Source organism: Melitaea cinxia, chromosome 9, assembly GCF_905220565.1.
Source record: "Melitaea cinxia chromosome 9, ilMelCinx1.1, whole genome shotgun sequence".
Taxonomy (NCBI): Eukaryota; Metazoa; Arthropoda; class Insecta; order Lepidoptera; family Nymphalidae; genus Melitaea; species Melitaea cinxia.
In genome coordinates this window covers 7,096,586-7,122,431 of record NC_059402.1, presented here as the reverse complement: position 1 = coordinate 7,122,431, position 25,846 = coordinate 7,096,586, and the positions used below count along the sequence as shown (strand labels likewise).

Here is a 25,846-nt window from a genome sequence, read left to right as displayed (position 1 = left end):
CAATCAAATGAATCTGGGTTATATCATGACGACTAAATAAGAATAAATATTGTACGAGTATAATTACAATATAATATACTTTAGATATACACAAAAAAACAGTCGATAGTGTACGTTAAAAAGAAAAACAAAACAGTCCATAAAATATCAAACTGTAATATAGAATTGAAGCAGTAATTAAAAATGTCTATCAATATGACAAGTGTCTAACAAGAAGGCAAAACCAAGCACCGCAGAGCTATGTTCTTGCAGTTGTATTACACACAGCAAGAACATCTTATGACTGAAACTATATGCCCCTTTGAAAATCCAAAAAGATCTAATTTAGATTTCTTGACCTATGTTTATTATTTTTATTATAGTATGAATATAATAACGAAGTAGGTATGTATTTGAAGCAGTATTAGTTACAAAATTCGTAAAAAAGCAGTATTCAGTATACAAACCAGTAAGATTAGTGCACATAATGACGTAGAGATAGATGGAAAAAATACCTAAATTTATATCACCAGATAGACAAGCCTACCAATTTTTATATATTTTCCATGTATTATTAATTTATTATTAATAAGTATAGATTTACATTATCTACGTAAAATATTGTAGTAATTAATAATATTTCCGTTTATCAATAATTGATAAATATGAATTTTGTTTACTCATGTTTGAAGTTCACACATTCCGTAGTTCTTGACGTAAATACTCATGCGTAATTGTAAATGATACGATGGCTGTATGTAATTATTCTTTTGCAGACTTATTACTAATAAATAGATAATATTAGGTATACAAAATGACGTTTTATATGATTTATTATGAAATTTCTACTTTAAAATACGAACATATTTTGTACATTTGTAGCTAAAGTTTCTTTTAAAAAATATTTAATGATTTAAATAAATAACGCATTAAATTTGCTATAAAATATTATATATTGAAGAAAAAAGAAGCAATAGAGAATATTTACTGAACTATTTTTATTTGACGGAACTCTAAGCCTAGAGTACCGATGAAACGCTACTAATATGGCAATTCCGCAAGGGAACTAAAGCCAAAGAAGAAGAAGAAGAAGAATCGAAAGTCCATCTGTTACAAAACTATCACTTTGGGACAATATTTAGAAGGCATTTTACATCTCGCAGAATATTCTGCTTCAGCCTGTAATATCCCACACTGGGCATAGGCCTCTTTCCCCATGTAGGAGAAGGATCAGAGCTTAATCCACCACGCTGCTCCAATGCGGGTTGGCGTATATATATTCCCTACTATGAGTAACAATCGCTATCAGGTGTACATGATAACAACCGGGACCTAAGGCTTAACGTGCTCTCCGAGGCACAGTGGGGAGACCCACAAGAACTGCACAAACACCCAGACCACGGCAAACACCTGTATGGCCAATACAAATGTTTGTCATGTTTTGGGATCGAACCCGCAACCGCCAGCGCAGCAGGTACAATCCATAGCTTTGACCGTTGCGCCAATGCGGCGTCATTATAAAATTTATAAAATATTTCGAGATTTTGAAGATTTTTTACCTCGCATTTAGGAAAATAAGTACTATAAATACACGTTAGGAAGATATTAAGCTTCCTAATTGTGAACTGTTGTATCGTTACACTAAAATTATTTTACGTATTATGAGAAACTACACGCGTGTCTTCTATGTGAACAGCTGGGTCTATCCAAAGGTATTAAGGGATTAAAATTATTTTACAAAAAAAAATATATATTTATATAACTTAGCTTTTATTAATAATCTAGTTTACGTCATATAAATTTTTTTCGACCGGATTTGGATTCTAGCATTTCAAGCCACTAACAAAAATATTCATCGGTTTTCTATAAACTGACACACTTACTGCGTTTTCCGTACTATTAAATACATTCTTTCTGGGATCTGGCGTAGGTAGCAGTGGTAGATTTTTAACACAAACACTACAAATTGTGTCAAAATTGTATCTTTGCGATTATATCAATAATCGTCGGTTTTAAAAATAACCATTAGCAGTTGGAAAATAACATTGAATTCATAATATTTATCATTCTGGTTTTAAAACATCATTTTATCCAAACACGAGTTTATCACTGGCGATACTTTCAAAGTAATACCTACGTTTACCCAAAGAAAAACGTAAAAAAGTGAAAATAAATTAGAATAGAAAAACATTAAAAATAGTCCTAAAGGTGCGTTGTTTGCCTTTCAAATGCTTTGGCGTGCTGGAGTTACTAGAGAAGGAAAATTTACTTAAATCCAATGATTGTAACGGTATTCATGAAATTAATATAAATGAACAGTAATCACCTTATTCCGCATTTATTTCTTATATGAGATCGATGAAAATAATCAAAAATGAAAAAAAAATTACGATATCAGCTAATTATTAACAAATCAGACACATGTTGAATTGCACGCTCCTTACAGAAGCGTACAAACAAATACGGCGTAATACTTTTATGACAAAAGCTATAATATTATTATGTGATTTGTATGCAGTAAAAATGGATTAACGTACGAGTCGATATCTCGTAAACGTCACAGTTTATTATGAAGAGATAAAATAGTTTAAATTACTATCAACGTCACTAGCATTATGTAATGAGGGCGATTATAATGCGTGGAAAACGAAGGACGTCCCCGACTAAGTGCACCCAAATAGCCTTTGCCCTATACACATAGCATCCAGCGAACCCGATAAAGTTATTTACTGCAAGTCTAAGGGGCCGCCGCCCGTAAATTGCGTTTGTTACTCGCCTTGAGTAGGTACTCTGGGCTGCAATATTGAGCTATGTCACAAATAGACTATTTACAAATTGATATTGTTTCTGCTTACTAACGCTCAGTATTTACAGTTCTTTCTTGTGTACGGATTTAAATACTTTAAAACTTTCTTGTTTTAAATAGTAATAATAAAACAAGTTATTATTTGAAAACAGCTTTAAGCAGTAGGAATTTAGACCAGAACGATGAAGAGCAAAGAAGCAGGAAAACCAAACAATGAAAGCACTAATTTAAGTATGTACATACATAGATAGTCTGACCATAAATACTGTTACAATTAAAAATATACAAAATATAACATATTACAATACATTTGAATTTGTAATCTGTCATTTTTATATGATTGTTCATTGTGTTTTCTCATTATCGCGCCTATACATTGTAAAACATTTTTTGATATTAAAATGGAGTGGGGTGATAAAGAGAACGGAATCGCTGTGATTCATCATCATCACTTCAGCCTAATACAGTCCATTGCTGGACATAGGCCTCCACAAGTTCGCGCTAAAAATGGCGTGAACTCATGTGTTTTATTTATTTATTTCTCCATACATACAAGTTTACAAAGCTTTGCTCCAGACATAAGTCAATCAAAATAAAAATAAAACAGGCATGACAAATGAAGAAAATAATGATAAATGTAGAAATAGAAATATACAATCTTATCAAAATACAATAATTTTTATAATGTTAATAAAAATACATTACTCGCAGTGGATAATATTAAAAGAAATAAATATCAATAATTTGGTTAAGAAATTCATATATAGAAATTACAATATACCTACAACAATGTCAAAATATAATATCTAGTCAAAATTCAGAATTCAGTTTATAAAAATACATTAGTGTCAGTATATTAAATGTCAAAACAAAATAAATAACGTCAAAATTAGAAAAATAAATTGCCTGCCATTATTAATATCGTTTAAATATTTAACAATTGTATTCTCATGACACCAATATTCTTAGCAGAGCATTTGCCCTACACATAAAACCATAGACTCACTCTGACATTGGCAAATCCTCACGGAAGCCATTATACAAGAAGAAGAAAAATAAAATATTACTAATGTCAGGATGAGAGTGGTAAAATCACTACAACAACTACTTAAGCGGTACGCAAAGGGAGGTCACAGAAAATTTTTGTTTACGGATGAGAACATTTTTACAATTGAGCAATATTTTAACAAACAAAATGACCGTATTTATACTCAAAGCTCTAAGAAAGTTTATTAATTAGTCAAATGAGTACAACGTGGGCATTATCCGACTTCATTTATGGTTTGGTGGGGTGTCAGCTATGAAGGAGTAACTGAGTCATATTTTTGTGAAAAAGGTATCAAAATATCGGCACAACTGTATCAAGATACAATTCTTAAGTAAGTAGTTGAGCCCCTTAACAACACAATGTTCAATAAACAAGAATCATCCTTTCAGCAAGACTCGGCGCCGGGTCATAGAGCTCGATCCACCCAATCTTGGTTAGAAACCAAACGTTCCGAACTTCATCAGAGCTGAAGACTGGTCGTCATCTAGTCCCGATCTTAATCCGCTGGATTATGATTTATGGTCTGTTTTAGAGAGTATAGCTAACTCTAATTGCCATGATAATTTGTCACGAAAGACTAAACTGGGGTAAGGCACAACAGGAAATATCGTGCTCAAATCTTGAGCAGCCCGATTGGGGAAATATCTCGACCTTACAGAAGATCATAGCTAAATAATACTGCTCTAAGCAGTGTTTTGTTCTTGTGATGGGTAAGGTGACCAGACCTCCTTGGAAGGTAAGGTCGGCAACGCGCTTGTGATGCCTCTGGTGTTGCAGGCGCATATAGGCTACGATAATCGCTTATTATCAGATAAGCCGTACGCATGTTTGCCTACCTAGTTCTATAAAAAAAAATTGTGGTTTTATAAATAAATTTTCTTGAAATTTTAAAACAAAGTTTTAAAAGGGTGGTTTTTTGGTAGGTTTAGTGTTAAAAACTTTGTTTTTTTCAACAAATAAGGCTTAATAATATCGTATTACGAACTTTCCGATACAACAGAAGCTTAAAAAACTCTATTATCATATTTTTAGCAGTTTATGGCATGTTGCGCCTATAATTACGAAGCGAAGTATGATCTTATTTTTATTCGAATAGATTTCCTCTCGCTGTTTATTCCTGTATAAATTTTTTCGGAATCCAATGTATCGTGTGGACGAGAGAAATTTTATTACATTTCCTTAAAAGTAGGTCTAGTGCTAAACCGAGCTAACGTTATCAGGAATTAGGTTATGAGCAGCGTCACCACAGATATCAAAGATAGAAGATTGCCTTGAATTTTTATTATGTTTGAACTAAATCGAAAAGTAATGAATTATGTATTTGGATACAAATAACACAGCAAATGTAACATTTCATACAAATATATTAGTACTAAAAATACATTACCTACATGTACTATTAATACAAAGGTACCTATTTAAATATTGCTAATCAAAATAAATTTTGTCATTAACTACTGTTCGCTTTGAATCTCTCCTTTTGTTATTATAATCAAATTGACACAATTAATCACTTTGTACAATACAATAAAAACAAAACACAAACATTGTCGTCAACATAAAAAACGTAACAATTTGATGTGTGAACAATTTTTATAATAAAAATATTATAATAATAACTTCAAAGTTCAGTTTACATAATAAAAAATTACCTAGGAAATGTACATCCTATTATTCTATGCTAATACATAATTGTAGCACCGGATACCCCTTTCGAATTTGTCATCAAACTTTGCAAATGGGATATAGTGTAGTTGAAATTACGGTTATTTCAAATTTCAAAACATATTTAGTAAATACTGGAATGAAGAACCAATACAGCAGCTCAGCTTTAATGAGTTTATGGAGCTATTTCCACTTCACTATACTATAACTATTACCGTTTATCGATCGTCTGCACGTGTCATTTAGTACTGTTTTCAAGAAAATCAATATATACATTTGTATATATAAGCTAATACATAGGCAAAAACATTTTGCTTCGAATTTTCATAGAGATAGAGATAATAAAATTAAAAGAACTGGTGGTATACAATTTCCATACATTCGCTGTATAGTATGGTTTTAGATCACTGTCTAATCTGGTTCAGGTTTATAGTATTATAACTTTTAAAAGTTTTTATAATATTTATCATAAAGATATTTACAGCAATTATATTGACCGAAAAACCCGTATCAAAATATCCCGCCCACAATCTCATTTCCATCATTCCAAATATATTTTACCAATATATTTTAACTTTCGGTAGTAAAAAATAAATTATAAAATTCGATAAAAATTAAAATTTATGTAGAAATACACTTAAATATTCTGATTTGGAATCATAAAAGCACAACAAAACAATAACAAAATTCTGTCAGTGCTGTAAATAGCTAGGTACATATCTATCAACTTTAACTTCAAGGAGTAATAGTTGTACTCCTTCGTTAGTGCATTTCATTTGTACCTATTTATTTATTAAAATGCAAAAAGATTTTGTAAAAGCAGATAGTACGAATCTGCCAAAAATTGATTCAATGATGTAATGTATGTAATATTATTTGCATGTAAGTAATACATGCAAAAAACTTTGCAACCAACCAACAGAATTCTGGGTTAAACCCATACTTCTGTTCTGTCGAATTTCGGAATGTTAAAACATCTTTGTAAGTATTACATGTTATATTATACTGTTTTTTTTTTTTAAATATAAGTTCCAGGTATACCTAATTTGAAAAATAATGTTAGAAAGTGTTAGGTTATGTTTTATTCCTTATGTTACTGCCAAATTAAGACTTAGACTTTTTTTAATGCTAGTATTTGTACAGCTAGACACTACACACCAACGATAGCTATTGTAATTCATTATTTTACACAAAAACACCAAATATTTGTAGCTGTTAACGTAGAACGACAAAGAGTACATTATGCATAATGTATTAAACTTTTGACGTCTTGAACGAGTTCGGTCTTACATACGTCATACACGACTTTTGTTATTACCCATATTACGTCACCAAAATGGCTGATAGCGTTTTCGCGGAAATAAAAAAGGTTTAAAATATAATTTAATTTTATGGCATGAAAGCGTGTTCATTTTGCCGAAATATTTTTTTATGGCTTTTTATTGGAAAATCAACATTTTGAAGTACTTTTTCAAACATAGTGGAATACCCTATTGTATTAGTCAGACTAATAGGCTACATTTTTTTTTTTGAAACAGTTATTACCATCTGACCTCTGCACACCAAAGGGCAAGCTAGTAATCCTTTAGACTAAAATATTTTCCTACTGAGACTAACGCTTAAGTGTTTGCGATTTCCAAATTTAAAAAAAAAGACAATGTAAGTTGGATAATTTAATAATAACGTATTAATTACTCATAAATATGTCTTTTTAAAAATATTCTTAAGTTCAATAAACTTTTAGGAAAAGTTTAAAAATAGAGATAAATATAATGTTCATGATAATTAGCCTGACCTGTATCACTTAATAATTTTATGCGTTACTGTCAAAAAAAATTAGCGCCAGTACCGGTTTCCAATCAATTTGCTCTCCATATAAAACGACGTTTCAGAATATGTACTGAGCTTAAGTGAATAAGGAAAATTATCTTTTGCAACATTAGTTAACTTCATTAAGGGTAAAGCCAGTACGAAGAGAAGCTCTTTGTAAGATTATGGTCTCAATGCTCTCCGCATAAAAACTAAAGGCATTTGAGTGGATGAGAACTGTGGAAGCGGATATGTATGTGAACAAAAGGGCTCGCCTATCTTGTCCACGTTTAATGTGGTTTACGATACAAATATCTATGAGAAAGTATTAGTAGACTTTGTCCTCTTTACAATCAATATATTAGTGCACTTGTTTTACAGATAATATAGGATTTTTAGATATCTTTGTTTAAAAGTTACATGGACGTTACAAAAATCTTCATACGTATAATAATGTTTGTTTACATTATTTATCGGGTGACATTTTTAATTAATTATGAGATCAGCAGTAAAACTTTATTCACAACTGGTAAATTATAAAATTAAAGGCATCATGACTAGCCCGTTGGCGCAGGCCCTGCTTTCTGCGCCGGTTGCGGGTTCGAGCCTGGGCCTGAGTTTAGGTGTAATATTTGTATTTATATATTTATGTATATATACTTTCTATCTATATTTATCAAAAATAATAGCTATAACAGTCGGTCGTTACATAGACCAGCATTAAGTTGCTTACCATAGGAACAGACGACCGTGTGTTATGCTATATTTATATAGGCATTTATTTTATTAATTCGTAAAAACTATTAAAATGTGCCACATTGCCGTCACGTGTAAAATAAGAAAAGTACATATATCTCAACATAAACACGTGCTGTAACATGTTTCGAGATGAAAGAGCGCCACAAAGGGTTCTCTTCGTACTCGCTAACCTACTTCCGCGGAGATAATTTAATTATGTTATTGGAAAAATGAAAAAGAGGCCAAATGTTTATTTGTCATTTTTTCAAATAATAAAACGTACTTTTTTAACGAACACAGATCATTCTCATTTAATAACCACAATGGCTGACGCCGGCATAAATATACTTCTCATCAAAATAATCGAAACACCTTCATTTTAATTTGTTAAAAAATTGAAACACCTAATTTAATACAAAAGAGTTTCATTCCATTAAGAAAAAAAAAACGTTATTGTATAGCTGGCAATCTGGCCATTACAATGGTAAGCGAAAATTCAAAATTCGAAATTAGAATTTCATTTGTTTATCCTCTAAATGAAATGAATCACTATTCTAAAACAAATGTGCGTCTACAGTTCTACAGTTGGAGAACATTTCACGTTTAAAAACTAAAAATCTGCGTGTATATTCAACCTTTTTGTTTTTAATTTGTTTACTGTGACTTTAAGAAGTAAGACATCTGAAAAGTTTCATTTCCTAAAACATATGGATACTTCGCCCACAGAAGCCGCCCAAGCATAGCTGGATTCTGGACTTAGTCAGCGTGTTGTGGCTCGAACATTGCATCTAAGCCTGTCATCTGTTCATATAGTCTACAACCGCTATCGAGACATTGGTATGTTCACGCGCCGTTCTGGATCTGGCAGGAATCGGGTCACTTCTGAGAGAGATGATTGATTTATTGTATCAACTTTTTTACGAAACCGGCGCCTTTAATGCATTTCAACTGCAGCAGCAGCTTCAAGTTGTACGAAGGATTGCTGTAAGTGACTCTACAATTAGAAGAAGGTTGAAGGAACGTGGACTGGTACCAAACAAGCCAGCAAGTGGACCGAAATTAACTGCAGACTATCGAAGAGCGCGCCTTGACTTTGCACGCAAGCATCTAAATTGGTCATACCTCCAATGGAGCAAAGTTCTCGTCTCTGATGAATGTAAAATCATGCTCTATGGTAACGACGGAAGGAACAAGGTCTAGAGAAGAGATGGAGAACGCTTTGCATATTGCTGCATTGAAGAAAAGGTCAGTTATGGTGGTGGTTCGTGGACGATTTGGGGAAGAATCATGACGCTGAAACTAGCAGCCACTCTTTATATCTCTGCTTCTAAATAACAGATTGATTTGTAACTTTACACAAATTAGTATCGTTTGTTCATCTAACTATGGAAAAAAATCCAAAGGGTAAATACCACCCCTTCTATTTTTTTTAAATTTAAAAACAAAAAAAGGAGGTTAATTCGATATAAAAGCTAAAAAATTAATGTTACTAAGCATAAAATAGGGTTTAAATTTGAAAAAAAAAGGTAATTTATAATAACAAGAAAGATTAGAAAAAAAAATTACTTTAATTTTTTTTAATTTGGGATTTTTTCTAAGCAGACGATTAAATAAAATTTATTAAAGTTATCATATCTCGGCTCATAGACACTGCATTTTGTTGTAACTTTGCAGAAACCTTTTCTTTACTATCAAGAAAAGATAAGACAATTTTCAAAGCGGATACTCAACCCTTTCTATTTATTTATTTATTTATTTTTTTCTCTAAGACAACGCCTATGTACCATTTCTTCAAATATCTATATCTCTGCTCGTGGACACTACATTTTGTTGTAACTTCGCAGAAACCTTTCTGTTACTGTCTAGAAACGATGATAAAAATTTCAAAAGGGATACTCAATACCTTCTAATTTTTTTTTATTTTTTTTTCTCTAAGACAATGCCTATGTACCATTTCTTCAAATGTCTATATCTCTGCTCGTGGACACTACATTTTGTTGTAACTTCGCAGAAACCTTTCTATTACTGTCTAGAAACGATGATAAAAATTTCAAAAGGGATACTCAATCCCTTCTATTTTTTTTTTATTTTTTTTTTTCTCTAAGACAACGCCTATATACCATTCAAATGTCTATATCTCTGCTCGTTGACACTACATTTTGTTGTAAGTAGAGAAAAAAAAAATAAAAAAAATAGAAGGGGTTGAGTATCCCTTTTGAAATTTTTATCATCGTTTCTAGACAGTTATAGAAATATTTCTGCGAAGTTAGAACAGAATGTAGTGTCCACGAGCAGAGATATGATTACTTTCACAAATACAATATAATTGCCTCCTTAGGGAAATTGCAATATTAAAAAAATAATCAAAGTGGATTATTTATTTTTTTACCTTTTTTTCTAATTTTTTTTAATATTCTAAACGACCTTTGATTTAAATTTTAACCTTATTTCATGCTTAAAGACATAGATTTTTTGCTTTTATATCGAATTAACCTCCCTGTTTGGGTTTTTAAATATAAAAAATAGAAGGGGTGGAATTTACCCTTTAGATCTTTTTCATAGCGAGATGATATAACGTCACTAATTTCTGTACAGTCACAACTTAATCTGTTGCTTTTTTAAGAGATATAAAGCGTGGCTTCTAGTTTCAGTGTCATTTAATTTTGGCTGCTAGCTGCTAGTTCCAGTTTTATGAAGAATCAGCGCCGACGGTAAGACATAGCTTGCCTTCGTGTCTGGGTAACGTCTACCTGCTTTTAACTGTCATCGGTAGGTGGAACAGTGCTTAGAGCCTCACGTGATGCCCTATGCACACTTTATCGGCAACGGGTTCACATTTATGCATGATAACGCCAGAGCCCACACCGCGAGCGTTGTACGTGATTAAGGTAACCGAATTCGGTATCTCTATAATGGAATGGCCAGCAAGGAGCCAGGACATGAATCCAATTGAACATCTCTGGGATCAACTAAAGAGGCAAATCCGAGCGAAAGATCCTGCCCCAGACTCACTTGACCAGCTGAAAAGTGCCATTCAGGAAGAATGGGACAACATCCCACAGCACGTCATCGTAACTCTCATCCGATCGATGAAAAACCGGATGGAAGCGGTGATAAGAGCTCGAGGAAGGAACACTAGTTATTAAACGTTATTTAATAAAAGTTTTTTAGTTTTTTTTTCACCTACGAGTGCTGTTTCATTTATTGGCTTCGTTCTCCACACAATATAAAAATGACTCATTAAAGAAAACACGAAACCTATGAAAATTTAATTTGAATTTAAAACAATAACATTAGAATTTGAAAACCTCATAAAACTCATTATTAAGCGACATTTGATATTTATTCGTAAATAATTAAAAAAAAAAAAAAACTGATAATCCTTACAAAACATAAACTTGCAAGGTGTTTCGATTTTTTTGATGAGAAGTATATTTTCGGAAAAGTCGACATCATTTTCAATCGTCAGTATTGATTACAAAAAAAAAAAATAATAATAAATGGTACATTCATATGTTTCTAGTATATTGATATATTACAAATAAAATAAATCAGGCAAAATAGACTTTTTTTTTCTTTTTTTTTTTAAATATATAGGCTAGCGCTTAAAGATTGATTTTAATTATTCTAAAGAGAAAATATTTGTTATATTAATTTAATAATTGTATTTGGGTGCAGTTATGCTTGCGTTCGCTCTGATGTATAGCATATATCAGACGATTCTTTCTTTAAATACTATTTATTTTATATGATATAGGTAATATGTAATAGTAAACAACTGCCTAAATAACCATATTGAACCTCTCAATATGTGAAAGTTCTTCGTCGATTAGATTAATACTTTTACGGTTGAATTTAAAGAAACAAACAATCCTTTCCTGTTTATGTTAATAATATAATTTCTATTATTAAAACCACTACGTAATACTTTTGGAAGCGTTTTCACAGTACCGTTATATTTTAATGATACCTACGTTTTAAACTAAATTTATACGAAATCTTTAAAATTCCAATAAGTAACCACCAATAATCGAAAGTTCGCGTGTTCTCTCGAAATTGTCATACGGTTTTTGATGTTTCACATACATAAGTAGGTCCTGCCTTATTCATGTGTATAAATTCCACCAAGATCGTGATCATAAAAACATTACTGCCTTTTTATTGATTATTTTTATTACATGCTATATAAATATTTTATGTGTAGTATGCTGAACTGGTGTATATTAATTTTTACGTACCTAGAACTTGATTAAATATTTTGTCGAAATTAACCTCGTTTTTCTTCTCCATGTACTTGTGCATCACGCTCCGAACGCTGTAACAAAATAATACATGTTTATTACAACAATTGTAGCTGACTGCACAGTCGGAAGGTTGCCTTGTCATATCAGAAAAAAATGTAAAATCAAGTGTTTTATTGTTTTGTTTACTATGTGACAAACTCTTTTTATGTACCATATTCTCTTTTGGTCGGAGATTTTTACGAGTTATATGAGCGCCTTGTTTTTTCGTTGTGCCTTTTTAAGCCCATATCTCTGATTCATATATGTATTGTTTGTATAATTTGAAACACTAATATGTATTCTTAGAGATAAATAAATCGACTATTTTAAAGCAGTTTAATATTTAAGATTAAAACACCAATGCTAAAATATGAATTTTAAACAACTAATAATTTTATTTTATTGTTGTTATCAATAGTTTCTACAGTCTTCACTGAATAAAAATTACCCTTATTGCCGTTCAAGATACAGCCCTATATAAAATACGTCATTACGTAAAAAATTGCTTTTAGACAAGCTCAGCGACTGAGACTAGCCAAGCTCGATTGAACTGTATCTCTTATTTAACTTCTTAGATAACGAATAGTAATCCGACCTTCCGTAATCAGTAGGATTCACATTTTAGCGTCAAAGTGGATTTAGAGATCTTTGGGATTTTAGGATCGATATTCTACACGAAAAAAAAATAGAAATATTCATTTAAAATTAGTATGATGTACAGAGTAAGGAAAGGAAACATAATTCAGTGTGAAATTTGTTAATGGACCATTTTTAATGATATTTTTGTGTGACAAATGTCTTTTTCGTCCACGCGTAATCTAATTAATAAAATACAATATACAAATTCTATACATCCATACAAAAGGTAATTTATTCGATTTTTTTTTTTTTTGAAATATTTGTGTATTGTAAAAATCATCACAAAAAATACAAACTTAGGTATTTTATAAATTTCGTAAGAAAATTATAAAACCAAACTAAGCTTGTAACTTTAACTCGTTAATTTCACTAGAAACTTCTTTAGTAAAGGTTAAAAATAATATAATGTACAATATAAATTATAGCAGTATCGAATTACAATAGTAGTGATAGACATTAATTAAGATTCAATAACTAAATATTGGGTCCTTTCATATGAAATTGGCGTTTTGTCGTACTGGCCACTTTGATCTCAAATTTTTCCTCTTTGGTTAAGAATTCCAAATTCAAATTTCTACACCTATTTACTCATGCATTTGCATTTCGAAAACCGTTCATTTGTTTTTCCTTTTTTCACCATTGCGTCACTCAGTTTACAAAATGAAAAACTTGAAATATTGTATTATTTACGAGTACGAGTTCCACCGTGGCACTAGTGCTGCAGAAACGGCTCGAAGGGCCTCGGGCCAAGGGCTCGGCTCGTATGGCTGCGGTGTCGCAAAAGAAAACACAGTGCGTTTTGGGTTGGAACCAAAACCAACCAACGTTGGAACGTTGTCGTTCTGGAAATTTCTACCTGCAGAATAGGCATCGTGGATGGCCGGAGACAAAGTTGATAGTGAAGAATTGAAGGCTATTGTGGAAGCTAATCCATCACAAACCACATTCGAGTTAGCTGCAGGCTGCGGTGTTAATCATAAAACTGTTTTAATCCACTTGAAGCAAACTGAGAAGGTAAAAAATCTTGTAAGGTGGGTACCTCATGAATTGAGTGAAGCAAACCGACAAACACGCTTAGACTGCTGCGTTACATTACTCAACTCGCATAATAATGAAGGTAATTTAAGTCGAATTATTACATGTGTTGTACTGTGTGGCTACGGTACTAAAGAATATGGCCACCCCCTCTCTTCCCGTGGGTGTCGTAAGAGGCGACTGAGGGATAACACGGTTCCGCTACCACCTTGGAACTTAAAAAGCCGACCGGTGGCGGGATAACCATCCAACTGCTGGCTTGGAAATACACAGGCCGAAGACGGGCAGCAGCGTCTTCGGTGCGACAAAGCCAGCCCTGCGGTCACCAACCCGCCTGCCCAGCGTGGTGACTATGGGCAAAACACATGAGTTCACGTTATTTTTGGCGTAAACTTGTGGAGGCCTATGTCCAGCAGTGGACTTTATAGGCTGTAATGATATTACATGTGATGAAAAGTGAATCATGTACCATAATCAGAAGCGCTCATCGCAACGGCTGAACCCTGGAGAGCCAGCAAAATCCTGCCTCAAGCGAAAATTGACTTCAAAAAGTTACTTGTGAGCGTTTGCTTGATCTTTCTTAAATCTGGCCAGACGATTACGGCAGAAGTCTATTGTCAGCAACTGCAAACCATGATAGAAAAGGTAGCTGCTAAACGACCGAGGCTCTCTCATTCGCTCTAGGTCACTGCTGTTTCAGGACAATGCTAGACCACACATTGCACAACAGACGACTACCAAATTACAGATTATGGCAGAGGCCTATTGTCAGCAACTGCAAACCATGATCAAAAAGCTAGCTGCTAAACGACCGAGGCTCTCTCAATCGCTCTAGGGCACTGCTGCTTCAGGACAACGCTAGACCACATATTACACAACAGACGGCTACCAAACTAGAGATTATGGCAGAGGCCTATTGTCAGCAACTGCAAACCATGATGGAAAAGCTAGCTTCTAAACGACCGAGGCTCTCTCAATCGCTTTAGGGCACTGCTGCTTCAGGACAACGCTAGACCACAAATTGCACAACAGACGGCTACCAAATTAGGGATTATGGCAGAGGCCTATTGTCAGCAACTGCAAACCATGATGGAAAAGCTAACTGTTAAACGACCGAGGCCCTTTCAATCGCTCTAGGCGACTGCTGCTTCAGGACAACGCTGGACCACACACTGAACAACAGACAGCTACCAAATTAGAGGAGCTACAATTGAAATGTCTTAGACATCCACCATACTCCCTGGACCTTGCTCCAACAGATAACAATTTTTTTGAAATTTGGATAACTTTTGCAAACATTTTATTGATTTCCGTCCGAATGGTTTTCTTAGTAAATGTATGAGTGAACTATCTATAAAATGCCAAAAGTGCATAGATAACAATGGTATGTACCATTGTTTTGATTTTTTAAGTTTGATAATTAAGTATCTTACATATATAAAAAAATAACTATATGTTCCGAATGTGCAAAACGCCAATATAATATGAAATAAATATGCACTTTATATGTAATCTACAAAGTTTATTACAGTGGTGATGTTAGTAAATATTGGAAGCGCCTATGTAATATATCTGTCCATGCTATTTCAAGCTCTGTTATTAGAGATGCTATTATAGATGAATAAAATTAAATAAGTAAAAGTATAATTGTGCATAATAATATGGCTTAAAATAAATATCAATAAAATAATGCATCGCTTCAAAGACAATTAATCATATATATGATTATGCTAAGATGTTTGCCTCCCTTTTTAGAAAAAAACCTCACAATTACTCCATATAAATAATATATCATTTATAGATAATTGCTTGCTTTACGGTATGCTGTATCAACAACTAATAAATTTATAATTGCTTTTGTTTTCGTAAATTAATTATTAAAAATATATATGTGACGGCTTTAATTTCAACACAATATCAACATGATTGACGGTCGGTAAATTTGTTGTTCAATTTCAAATTAACTCAAGTACCTATAATACTTTTTTGTAATTTTATAGTGATAATTATTATACTTATTTAGTGCGAATTATTTGCACGGGTATTGCTAGTTATTTAATAATAGAAACAATTTTATTTTTTAAATTGAATACGATAATATTAATATTGCTTGAAGAAATAATTTGTATCATCAATGAAACAGTAAGGCACCATAAATGAGTCGCAGTTACTACGAATCATTATGGCTGTAATCTTGCTTTTTAGATAAATTATATATGCACTCAAGATAATGTTTCTTATGAATGCTAATTATATTTGCACTATGATAAAATCGGATTTTAAGCAATTATACAAAATAATTAATTTAAAGTTGTTGTGCTTTTACACATTTTTTTCTGCTATAGAGGTTCGTATTATTTTTTTTACATTTAATGAATAATAAAAGGATTAATGTTAACTGCATCGCAATGAAAAATTTTCGTAACTTTATATTTTTTCACATCTATTTTTTATTTGAATATTTTGTAAATATCTATTTATTAAAGCAGAAAACACTTTTAGCTGATTAGTGATTACACTGTACACACGTGGTCTTAAATTTGACGTGATTTAATTTTAAACCTTATATACCTATAAGGTTTTTGTTTTAATAGCAATATTGTGTTTCTCTCAATACTTGTACTACAGATTCTGCTAATGTTACATAGAATGGGATAGGAAATGGAGGGGATTGATCAGGATGGTTGATTATGTAAAATGACTGAAATGTTGTTCTAATTATGATAGTAAATTCATTGGACAATTCTTAAATATCTTATAACATTCACACATAGTCATCTGTTCCTAAAATAAGCAACTTACTGCTTGTGTTATAGGTAAAACCCAGATGTATAGCAATTTTTTTTAAATAATATACATGGATATATATATAAACAAATATTACACCCCCACCAGGCGGGAATCGAACCCACAACCCACGGAGCACAAAGCACGGCCACTACAAACTGTGCCAACAAGCTAGTCAAATTAGTATTTTGCAATAAATCTTTAAAACAATAGCATTTTATAAATTTTAAATTTTACTTCTTGTAAGAATTTTTGTTACATATTGATAGCAAGAAAAGAATTTAAAGAAAATAATTGAGTTAGTAGTAGAAAGAACAATAGATATTGTAGTAGAGTTTTATCTTTTTTAATTGAAAAATGTAATATAACTTACCTTTTGTTAAAAAAGTAATTTACAAGTAATTAACAGACTATTATTTTATCTATGTTTAGTTTTCAGTAAAAAAGCGGTTAAAAAAATTCTTGTTATAGATTGTTTTTACTACAAAACAAGCTAAGATTCAAATCAAAATCAACTTTATTCAAACAGGCTTCAAAAGCACTTTCTAAAGGTCATTTTATGAATTAAAATGTTAAAGTGAGTTTATTATAGTTATTAGGTTTAAAAAGCAAAGCTACCAACGAATGTAATTTTCGGAATGTAAATTTTGCAGAAAAAAATCAGCAAGCAACTCTCCACAGTTACTCTTTTGAAAATATTTTATAATTGTGTTTTAAGTACAAAATTAGTAATAACTTGCAATGACTTGAAATACAGCGTCACTAAGTCCACACATCTTTATCAACTATTTAATCCTGCACCAAATTAATACGCTTTATCTATTAATTTCTTTTAAAATAAAAACTTTTAATTTATGTTGCGCCAATTGCAAAATTGTTAGTGGGATTTTATTATACATGCAAATACCGTAATCCAGAAAAAAAAAATCCTGCAGATTCAATATGATTTTATCTATAGAAAGAAATATTTCTATTTACATTTTACTGATCTTTAATGAAATTTTATACTATATTAATAATTATACCTTCGCTCTTCTCCTACATGGAGAAAGTGTATACCTGAGTATAGGTCTGGTAGCATCGCACTGCTAGCAGTGAGATGTTACAGGCTGAATCAATCAATCAATAAAATCATTGTAAAATCATCAACATCTATTGTAAAATTTTTGTATCAAGAAATATCAACAGAAATGCAACAAATGCATTATGTTCTATATTTTGATAGTAGGTTTTGTATGCATGTTATTTAAACTCAGTTTCATATTACGTAAACGTTTTTCTAAATAAAATATTTTTATTGTTTTCTTAAAAGCCAATAATAAATTAATGTTATCTATAATGAATTAATGCACTATTAAGACTTAATAAAGGCTTTTTAGAATTCAATAAATCCATGATATATACTTCTTCTTCTTTTAAATTCTAGCTTCCTCTAGGATTTGCCAATATCCGAGTGATTGAATTTGTTCTGTTATTTTGAAATTGACTCTACTTAATGTGCTGGTTTTGTGAGATTACAAAATTATGTCAGAGAAAGAGAATAATTTAAAATCTGTTGATCCACCTAAAACAAGACACAAACAAATATATACAAACATATATGGGTTAGTATAAGACAAACAATTTACAGCCTAATATTATTTAGTGAGATAAATGAACATAGAATATCTACAAATGGAGTATGTATATATGACAGAACAGATTTAAGGTCAATAGGGCGCGGTATATCAGAGGGGAGATAATCGTAAAGGGAGGACAGATCTGCCGTCTTTATTAAAAAGGGCACAACTAACATTTTGTAAATAATGAGAAAATGGACTTTAAAATATTTTTTCTTTTTGTTGAAAAAAATCATCACAAAGCTATGTTTTCCGAAATTGTGCGAATGTAAATACTTGCATTTATATAGTACATATTAGACTATAGCAATATATTTCTTTTATTTTTAATGCATATAATAAAAAAAAATCTTTTTTTCTTTCAACTTAACATAAAAAATAAGGTAAAAACAGAAATATTACGTTAAAAAGGCACATACAACAAAATGCGCCTTTTTAATGTAAAATATTAAGTAAAAGATTGAAATGTTACCATGACAAGGTACTTTTATTCAATTGTGCTCTTTTAGTGTAAAATTAGATACATAAAAATATAAAGTAAAATATTAAAACTTTATTACTTTTCTAAAAATAAAACAAGGCAGTTACTAGAAAATCAAACTTTTATTTTAAATTAATTGTATCGATTAAGGAATTTAGTCAAAATCACAAATTATAATTAAATTCGTATAATTTAAAATGGCTTGCAGCACATAATTTGTCTAAAATGAAAAAAATTAACATAACCAGTAACAAACGTAAACAATATTCATCAAAATCAATAAAACATAGTTCACAGAAACAATAAAAAATCTTATGTTTAGAGATAGGAACAATTTATTATTATAATAGTAATGTATTAACTACCTCAGTAATTTAAATTTTTATCACAGTCACAAATTGGAATTAATTTCTTATTACTAAAAATGGTACTTTGCACCAAATCTTTCTTGAACTAAAACTAGGTGATTATATAATCAGTAAGAAACACAAATTATTACAAAAATATTAAAAAAGAAGAAAACAAGAACTGCTACGTTAAAAAAACAAAAATACTAAACTTTAAAATAAGAAATATCAAGACACTATATTAATTTAATTCTAATACCACTAAAAATTTGACTACGTTGAGTCTAAAAAAATCAGTCTTGCTTTATTTTAGTTTTCATAGTTTTTAATCAAATCAACTGATTGATCATTCACAGGTAAAGTTTCCCAAAAAACCTTTCTGTTGGTGGGCATAAGTGGGCCAAGCTTTGTAATTATAGTAGATTTCCTTTCACTCGCGATACCCCTTGGAAAAAGCTTCTGTCGTGGAGGTGGTATTCCTTGTTTGATATTTTTTAATTTAAGAAAATCTAGCTCAAAATATTCGTCAGAGCCATGACTGCTTTTGAAGAAAAGAAAATTAGATCCTCTTCGAAAATTTGCCTCAGAAATATTGTTCATGTAAACTCGCGGATTAGAATTTTTTATTTTAAATGTCGAAGAGCAGTCTTCATAATCGTAAAAATCTTGAACTCCCATCTTCTTTACTATGGTGCGAGAGCCAGTATCAGATACAGCTTTACAGAAGTCTTCAAAGTCGTAGACACGCTTTTTTGTTTTTAGAGATCGTTCTACTCTGTGGTGGAATTCGTCTGCAGCCATGAATGTATGACCGGTTTCCAAGTAGCGTAAAGTAATAGTTTCAAAGTTAACTTCTGCAGAGTTTACTAAATATACTAGATAAGAATAAAGTGTCCAATTTTTATTTTGTGCTGCACAGTTATCCAGCCACAAAATTATGTGTTTAAGGTCTCGGTTTTGTATAAAAAAGGCCCTAAAGCAACTCGCGATGTCCTCTTTTTTTCTTCCAGATATTGCTTCATGCCATAAGGCTGCAAAAGTAAGACCCATTCCATGCATATGTTTGTCGCCGATTGGCACAAAACTTTGGTTAAAAACAATAAGCCGCGGGCAAAACATCGCAGTTTTGAACTCTTCCATTCGAGGTAACATTATAACTTTTTCTAAATCGACGGCAAATATTAGGGTGTCAGTGTCATAATTCCTCTTCTGCGTCTGTTTAGCAGCGTCATCTTCGTATTTTTTGCGAGCTAAAATATATCTCTCATGGTGTTCTTCGTAATCCTTACACTCCTTACAATTTCTGTGTCTAATCATTTCTCGATGAGGGTTGTGTATTATAAATTTTTCACATAGCTCACATTCTTCTTGGCCTAATTTTGTAAATGAGATATTAAGTTCTTTTACAAGTTTTCTGTAAAAACCATAAGACACTTGCGTTTCAGGACCGGTTTCACAGTAATGCTTGTACATTATTCGTATATTAATGTCTGAAGGCAAATACATTTTATTAGGTGCGTGCTCACGTCTGTAGTGTGATACTGTGGGATTAAATGACATTATATGATCCGTAATTTTAGTAGGATCGATTTTTTTAGGATTCGGGTTGTGCCCACGGCCATCAATAAGAGATTCTGGGTACGATTCGGGCTTATAATTACTGTTCAGAACATTTCTTACTGCCTTACAGTTATTTTGGTTGTAGCCTAGGGTAGTGAGGAAAAAAGTCTTGCAAACAGGAACTTTGTTACCGTTTTCATCTGTCAAAAAATATGTTATAGTCTTCGATCGCGTGTAACGTTTACCTTCATTGACATCGTTTTCTCTATTTTTCGGTCTATCTGGTTTTCTTGTACTGGTATTGCATAAAAAAAAGTATTTCTGTTCCATCCATGACATTTTCCAAAAATTATTATTTATTATTTTCCGAAACTCTTCTGAAAAGCGCCTTGAGCACTTTTTTTTGCAGATGTTTTCCTGGCAACCTGGCTTTACAAAATATTTAGTTAATATTTTTTCTTCATTCTTTAGTCTCTTTCGATCTCTTAAGCTAACGTTGTATGTTATCCGCTTCCTTATACTCCCTTTCTTAGTCAGTTGAACTGTTTCTCCGTCCGATTGTTCAGGTGATTCCAAAATTGTTCTGTGTTTAATTTTCTGTGAACACGGTATAAAGTCGGATTCCGAGTCACTGTTATTGCTACTGATGTTTTTTTGGCATTTTATAGGTAATTCGTAATCTTTGTCTAATAATGAATCATCAGAATCAAAATCTGACCAAATTTCCTCACTTGATGCCTGTACGGAATTTTTAATGGAACTTGTTGATGGGACAGATATCTGTTCCTTTACACAGTTTTCGTTGCGTAAAGCAGCATTTACTAATTTTGCGCTTCTTGATGACATATTGCTGAAAAAAAAATAGTATAATTATTATTGCTGAGCAATTACACTCGCTAAATAAATAAGTAAAATAAATATCTTATAACATAGACACACGGTCGTCTGTTCCTATGGTAAGAAACTTAATGCTTGTGTTACAGGTAACAGCCGACTGTTATAACTATATATTTTTTTATAAATATACATAGAAATGATACATATATAAATACAAATATTACACCCAGACTCAGGCGGGAATCGAACCCGCAACCCACGGCACTGAAAGTAGGGCCACTACAAATTGCGCCAACGGGCTAGTCATCAAAGTCAAAGCAACTGCAAGTTCAACTACAAGCTCTGTTCTCTAGCTTTTCAACTTCACACTTACAACTGCGACGTTATATATAGCGATGAAAAAGAAAGACAGACAAACAAACAAACAAATACATTTTAACATTTATAACATAATTAGCTAATAAAGTACCTATAGACAATGCACGAAAATGCATCACTATTTATAATTATGCATTATAAATAGTATAAATAGCAAAAGTTTAAAAACACGGCTATAGCGATTTTAACATTTATTCTGTTAAACATTTTGATTTTAATTTTCACTACACGAAAATATTTTTACCAGCAACTAACCCTTCTACGGTTTTTTAACAACATTAGTTGTAGTCTAGAAGGGTTATTTGTTGTTAAAAATGTTTAGATAAAAATAAATAAAAAGTATTAATAAGCATAGAAACAAGTAATAAAAATAACCTTACCAGAGCGACGCACCGACAAGCGTGGACTCGTATCGACAGGTTAGGCATAACTGGCGCAATTCCGTGAATACCTCGCCCCCCTCACTTTATTTATATTAATTGATATTTAGTAGCAAAGACATAACCGCCAGTGTGACTTTTTTAATTGCAATTTTTAAGACGTAGGTTTAATAATAAAGCCATAACTGCCAGTTGTGACCTTTCTTTTACATTAATTGTTAATGTGTTGGTATAAAAGATGAGCACAAGTGCCACATAAGCCTTTTATTTTTGACGTACGCCAGTTACGCCTTTTCAATTAAATATACTAAAATTTAAAGGTGGCTTATACGTCATATCTCTCAATGCGCCCTTTTCCTGTACTAAAACTTAAATAATGGTGTAGTTGTGTCCTTTAAGCTTATACTATCTCCGTTAATTTTGCTACTAAAAATACACAAAAAATTAGGCAGATAGACCTCTTTTTTCTGATTTCGAATATATATATAACTTAATTTCGCAAAAAATGTTAGTTGTGCCCTTCTTAATTAAGACGGCAGAGATTCCTTGGACAGGTAAAGAAAATGTGATCAGGAGAGCCCTTGTCCAGTCAACACTCACAAAGTGAACTGTCTTTCACTCTAATTTTAGATAGGAAAACCGGAGTACATGAATGTCCATGATATATATTTCACCGAAATTACAAATCTTTTACATCCAATAATATATAGCTGTCCGAGTATTTCTTTGGTTTCCTCATTACTTATGATTTATAATTTATTATATAATAACATTATAAATTTTAATTTTTTCATTCTTCTTGTTTTTGACTTACTGTTAAAACAACAAGGCTTTAGATTAAGAACCGTAGAATTATCTAAGCTTAAAATTTGACCGTTTATCGGCATAATTTCATAACAAAAAAAATAAAAATAAACCTAACCTATCTAACTTCCTAATTAGACCATAAAACCGCATGATTTTGTTACAAAAAAAAATAACCCTAACCTATCTAACTTCTGAATTAGACCGTTTAGCGACATAATTTCATTACAAAAAAAATAACATTAACGTATCTAACTTCAAAATGACGGTTCTTAATCTAAAGCCTAACCGTTAAAACCCAAAAAAATTATGTCCAAAAATTTTATATTAAAAATGCAGTTAATTTAAGCCTGTTTTTTTTTATTACTGTACAACTATAGCAATAACAGAAGCCTTATAATCTCATCTTTATAAATTAATAAGTTGCTGAACTTGATTAATTGATTTTTTTTTAATCGGAAAACAATATATAGAATCAACAAGTGTTAGGTTTTTAATTAACCGCTTTTTTATTGTATAAAAATTAAATAATTAATAATAGTATTTAGTCAAATGGATAAGAAATATTTCATTGTATGTATTGATTTTTTTTTTCTTTTTATTTGTATATTATTTTATTGTTAACAATATTTTAAACTAATCAGAATTGACACCTAATAAATGTAAAAAATTATTCACATTTTAATTCATCAATTGTGTTTTATAACACCACTAGTTGAAAATTAAAAAAAAAATTATTGATTAAAAAAATTATGAAAGATATTTTGTAAACAAGGTTCCAAGGCAATCGTCCAATTGGACGTCCTGGTCTCATTAAGGGCATGAATTGGCGGCTTTTACCTAGGGTCTGGTAAGACGATTTTTTTGCTGGCTCTGGCTGCTGGAGTGCACTTGGACTTCTCCATTGCCATCAAGTAGCTGACGTCGGCCAGCACAGCCTCGAGGTCCGCCATTTTGAGACGGAATAATCACCTCCACCACAAAATACTAAACACTTGCACACAGCACAATCACTATTTTCACACCTAATTTCCAATTGAATTCCCTACTTGAAGTCATAACCTTCTTCACATGACTACTGTTCACTGATCTTAAACAAATGTTGACGGGGATTGACACATTTTCTTTTGAATAATAATGTAAGAAGTACATAAGGGCACGGTACAATATTATAGAGTTATTCGCATTACTACTTCCTATTAGATTCTATAAGTTATTGATTGACGCTAAAAAGAAAGATGAAATAACATCATTAACCCAAATCCACCATCACTTGCTTACGGCCCGTCATTTCAAGTAGCTATCAATCGCATGCATATTATAGGTACCTACTTATTACCTATGTACATAGATATATAAAAGATTGTACATGGGGAAATACACAGCTTATAAAATATATCTAGTATATTTTAGTGATAAGAACACTAATGATAAAATAAAATTATAAAAACTTTGGTCGCTGCTGCTACTAAAGCTACCATAAAAAATAGGTGAAGTAACAAATTCTTCAAAATAATCTTATTGAAAAAAGACACTGTCAGAAGAAAACAATTATTTTCATAAATAGTTACCGTACTTTTTAAACAAATCATAGCAATATTGCAAAGCAGTTTTAAAAATTATTATTGATATATAACATGTGTAATTGTGTATTTTTTTAAAATGTAATTAAGTGTGCTGTGTGGTTACACCAATAAGGAATATAGCCATCTCCTATCTTCCCGTTTTTGTCGTAATAGGTGACTAAGGGATAATACAGTTCCACAACGACCTTGGAATTTATAAAGTCAACCGATGGCGGGGCGGGATAACAAATTTACAGGCCGAAGATGGGCAGCAGCGTCTACGGTGCGATAAAGCCAGCCTTGCGGTCACCAACCCGCCTGCCCAGCGTGATAACTATGGGCAAAACACACGAGTTTGGGCTATAATGTTTGGTATGAACTTGGGGAAATTACTCAACTCTGTTTCAATATTAGTCCAGTACAGTGGCGTAGCGTAGTGGGGGCGGGGGGGGCGGCCCGCCCCGGGCGGCACTTTTTAGGGGGCGGCAAAATTGAACAACACTTAAATAATAAAAACAATTAGTAAATACTAGCGGCCCGGTACGTGCTTCGCTACGTATAAAGTGAAATAATAAAAAAAAAATTACATCAAATTCATTTATTAATAGAAATAAAAAAATAATAATTGCTAGGCTATTTTAAAACTTAATCCAAAACATTTGGATAACCAGTATTTTTTGTTTTTCCATTTTGAGAAGCAATAGTCGAAGACTTTTTCGTAGTCCACAAATGCCATACACAGCGGCTGATTATATTCTTCTGTCTTTTGTATAATCTATTGAACAGTATGAATGTGGTCTACAGTGCTGTAGTCATTTCGAAACCTCGCTGCTCCGGTAGTTGGAATTCGTCGAGTCTTCTGGCGAGACGATTCGTAACAACAATCGAAAACAGCTTATAGATATAGCTCAGAAGTGAGATCAATGTGTAATTCTTTGACAGAGACTTGTCGCCTCTCTTAAAGAACAGCACCAAACACACTACTGGACCACACCTCCGGCGTGGTACCTCGGTGGGTGACGGCGTGAAAGAGTCTCACCAAGACTTTTAGGGTAGGTCACCCTGCGGCTTTAAGTAGCTCAGTCG

At 32.0% G+C, this 25,846-nt stretch overlaps 1 protein-coding gene across 1 annotated transcript in view; it reads right to left on the bottom strand.

The window, feature by feature from the left end:
• LOC123656122 (G protein-coupled receptor kinase 1) overlaps positions 1-24,512 on the bottom strand; it is a 54,700-nt gene extending 30,188 nt beyond the window's left edge. The window contains exons 1-2 of the mRNA XM_045591832.1: positions 24,036-24,512; positions 12,284-12,360 (exon numbers count right to left, since the gene is read on the bottom strand). Coding sequence (XP_045447788.1) covers positions 12,284-12,360; positions 24,036-24,148 — 190 coding nt within the window. The 5' untranslated portion in view covers positions 24,149-24,512. The remainder of the gene's footprint in view (positions 1-12,283; positions 12,361-24,035) is intronic.
• Positions 24,513-25,846: the final 1,334 nt, after the last annotated feature.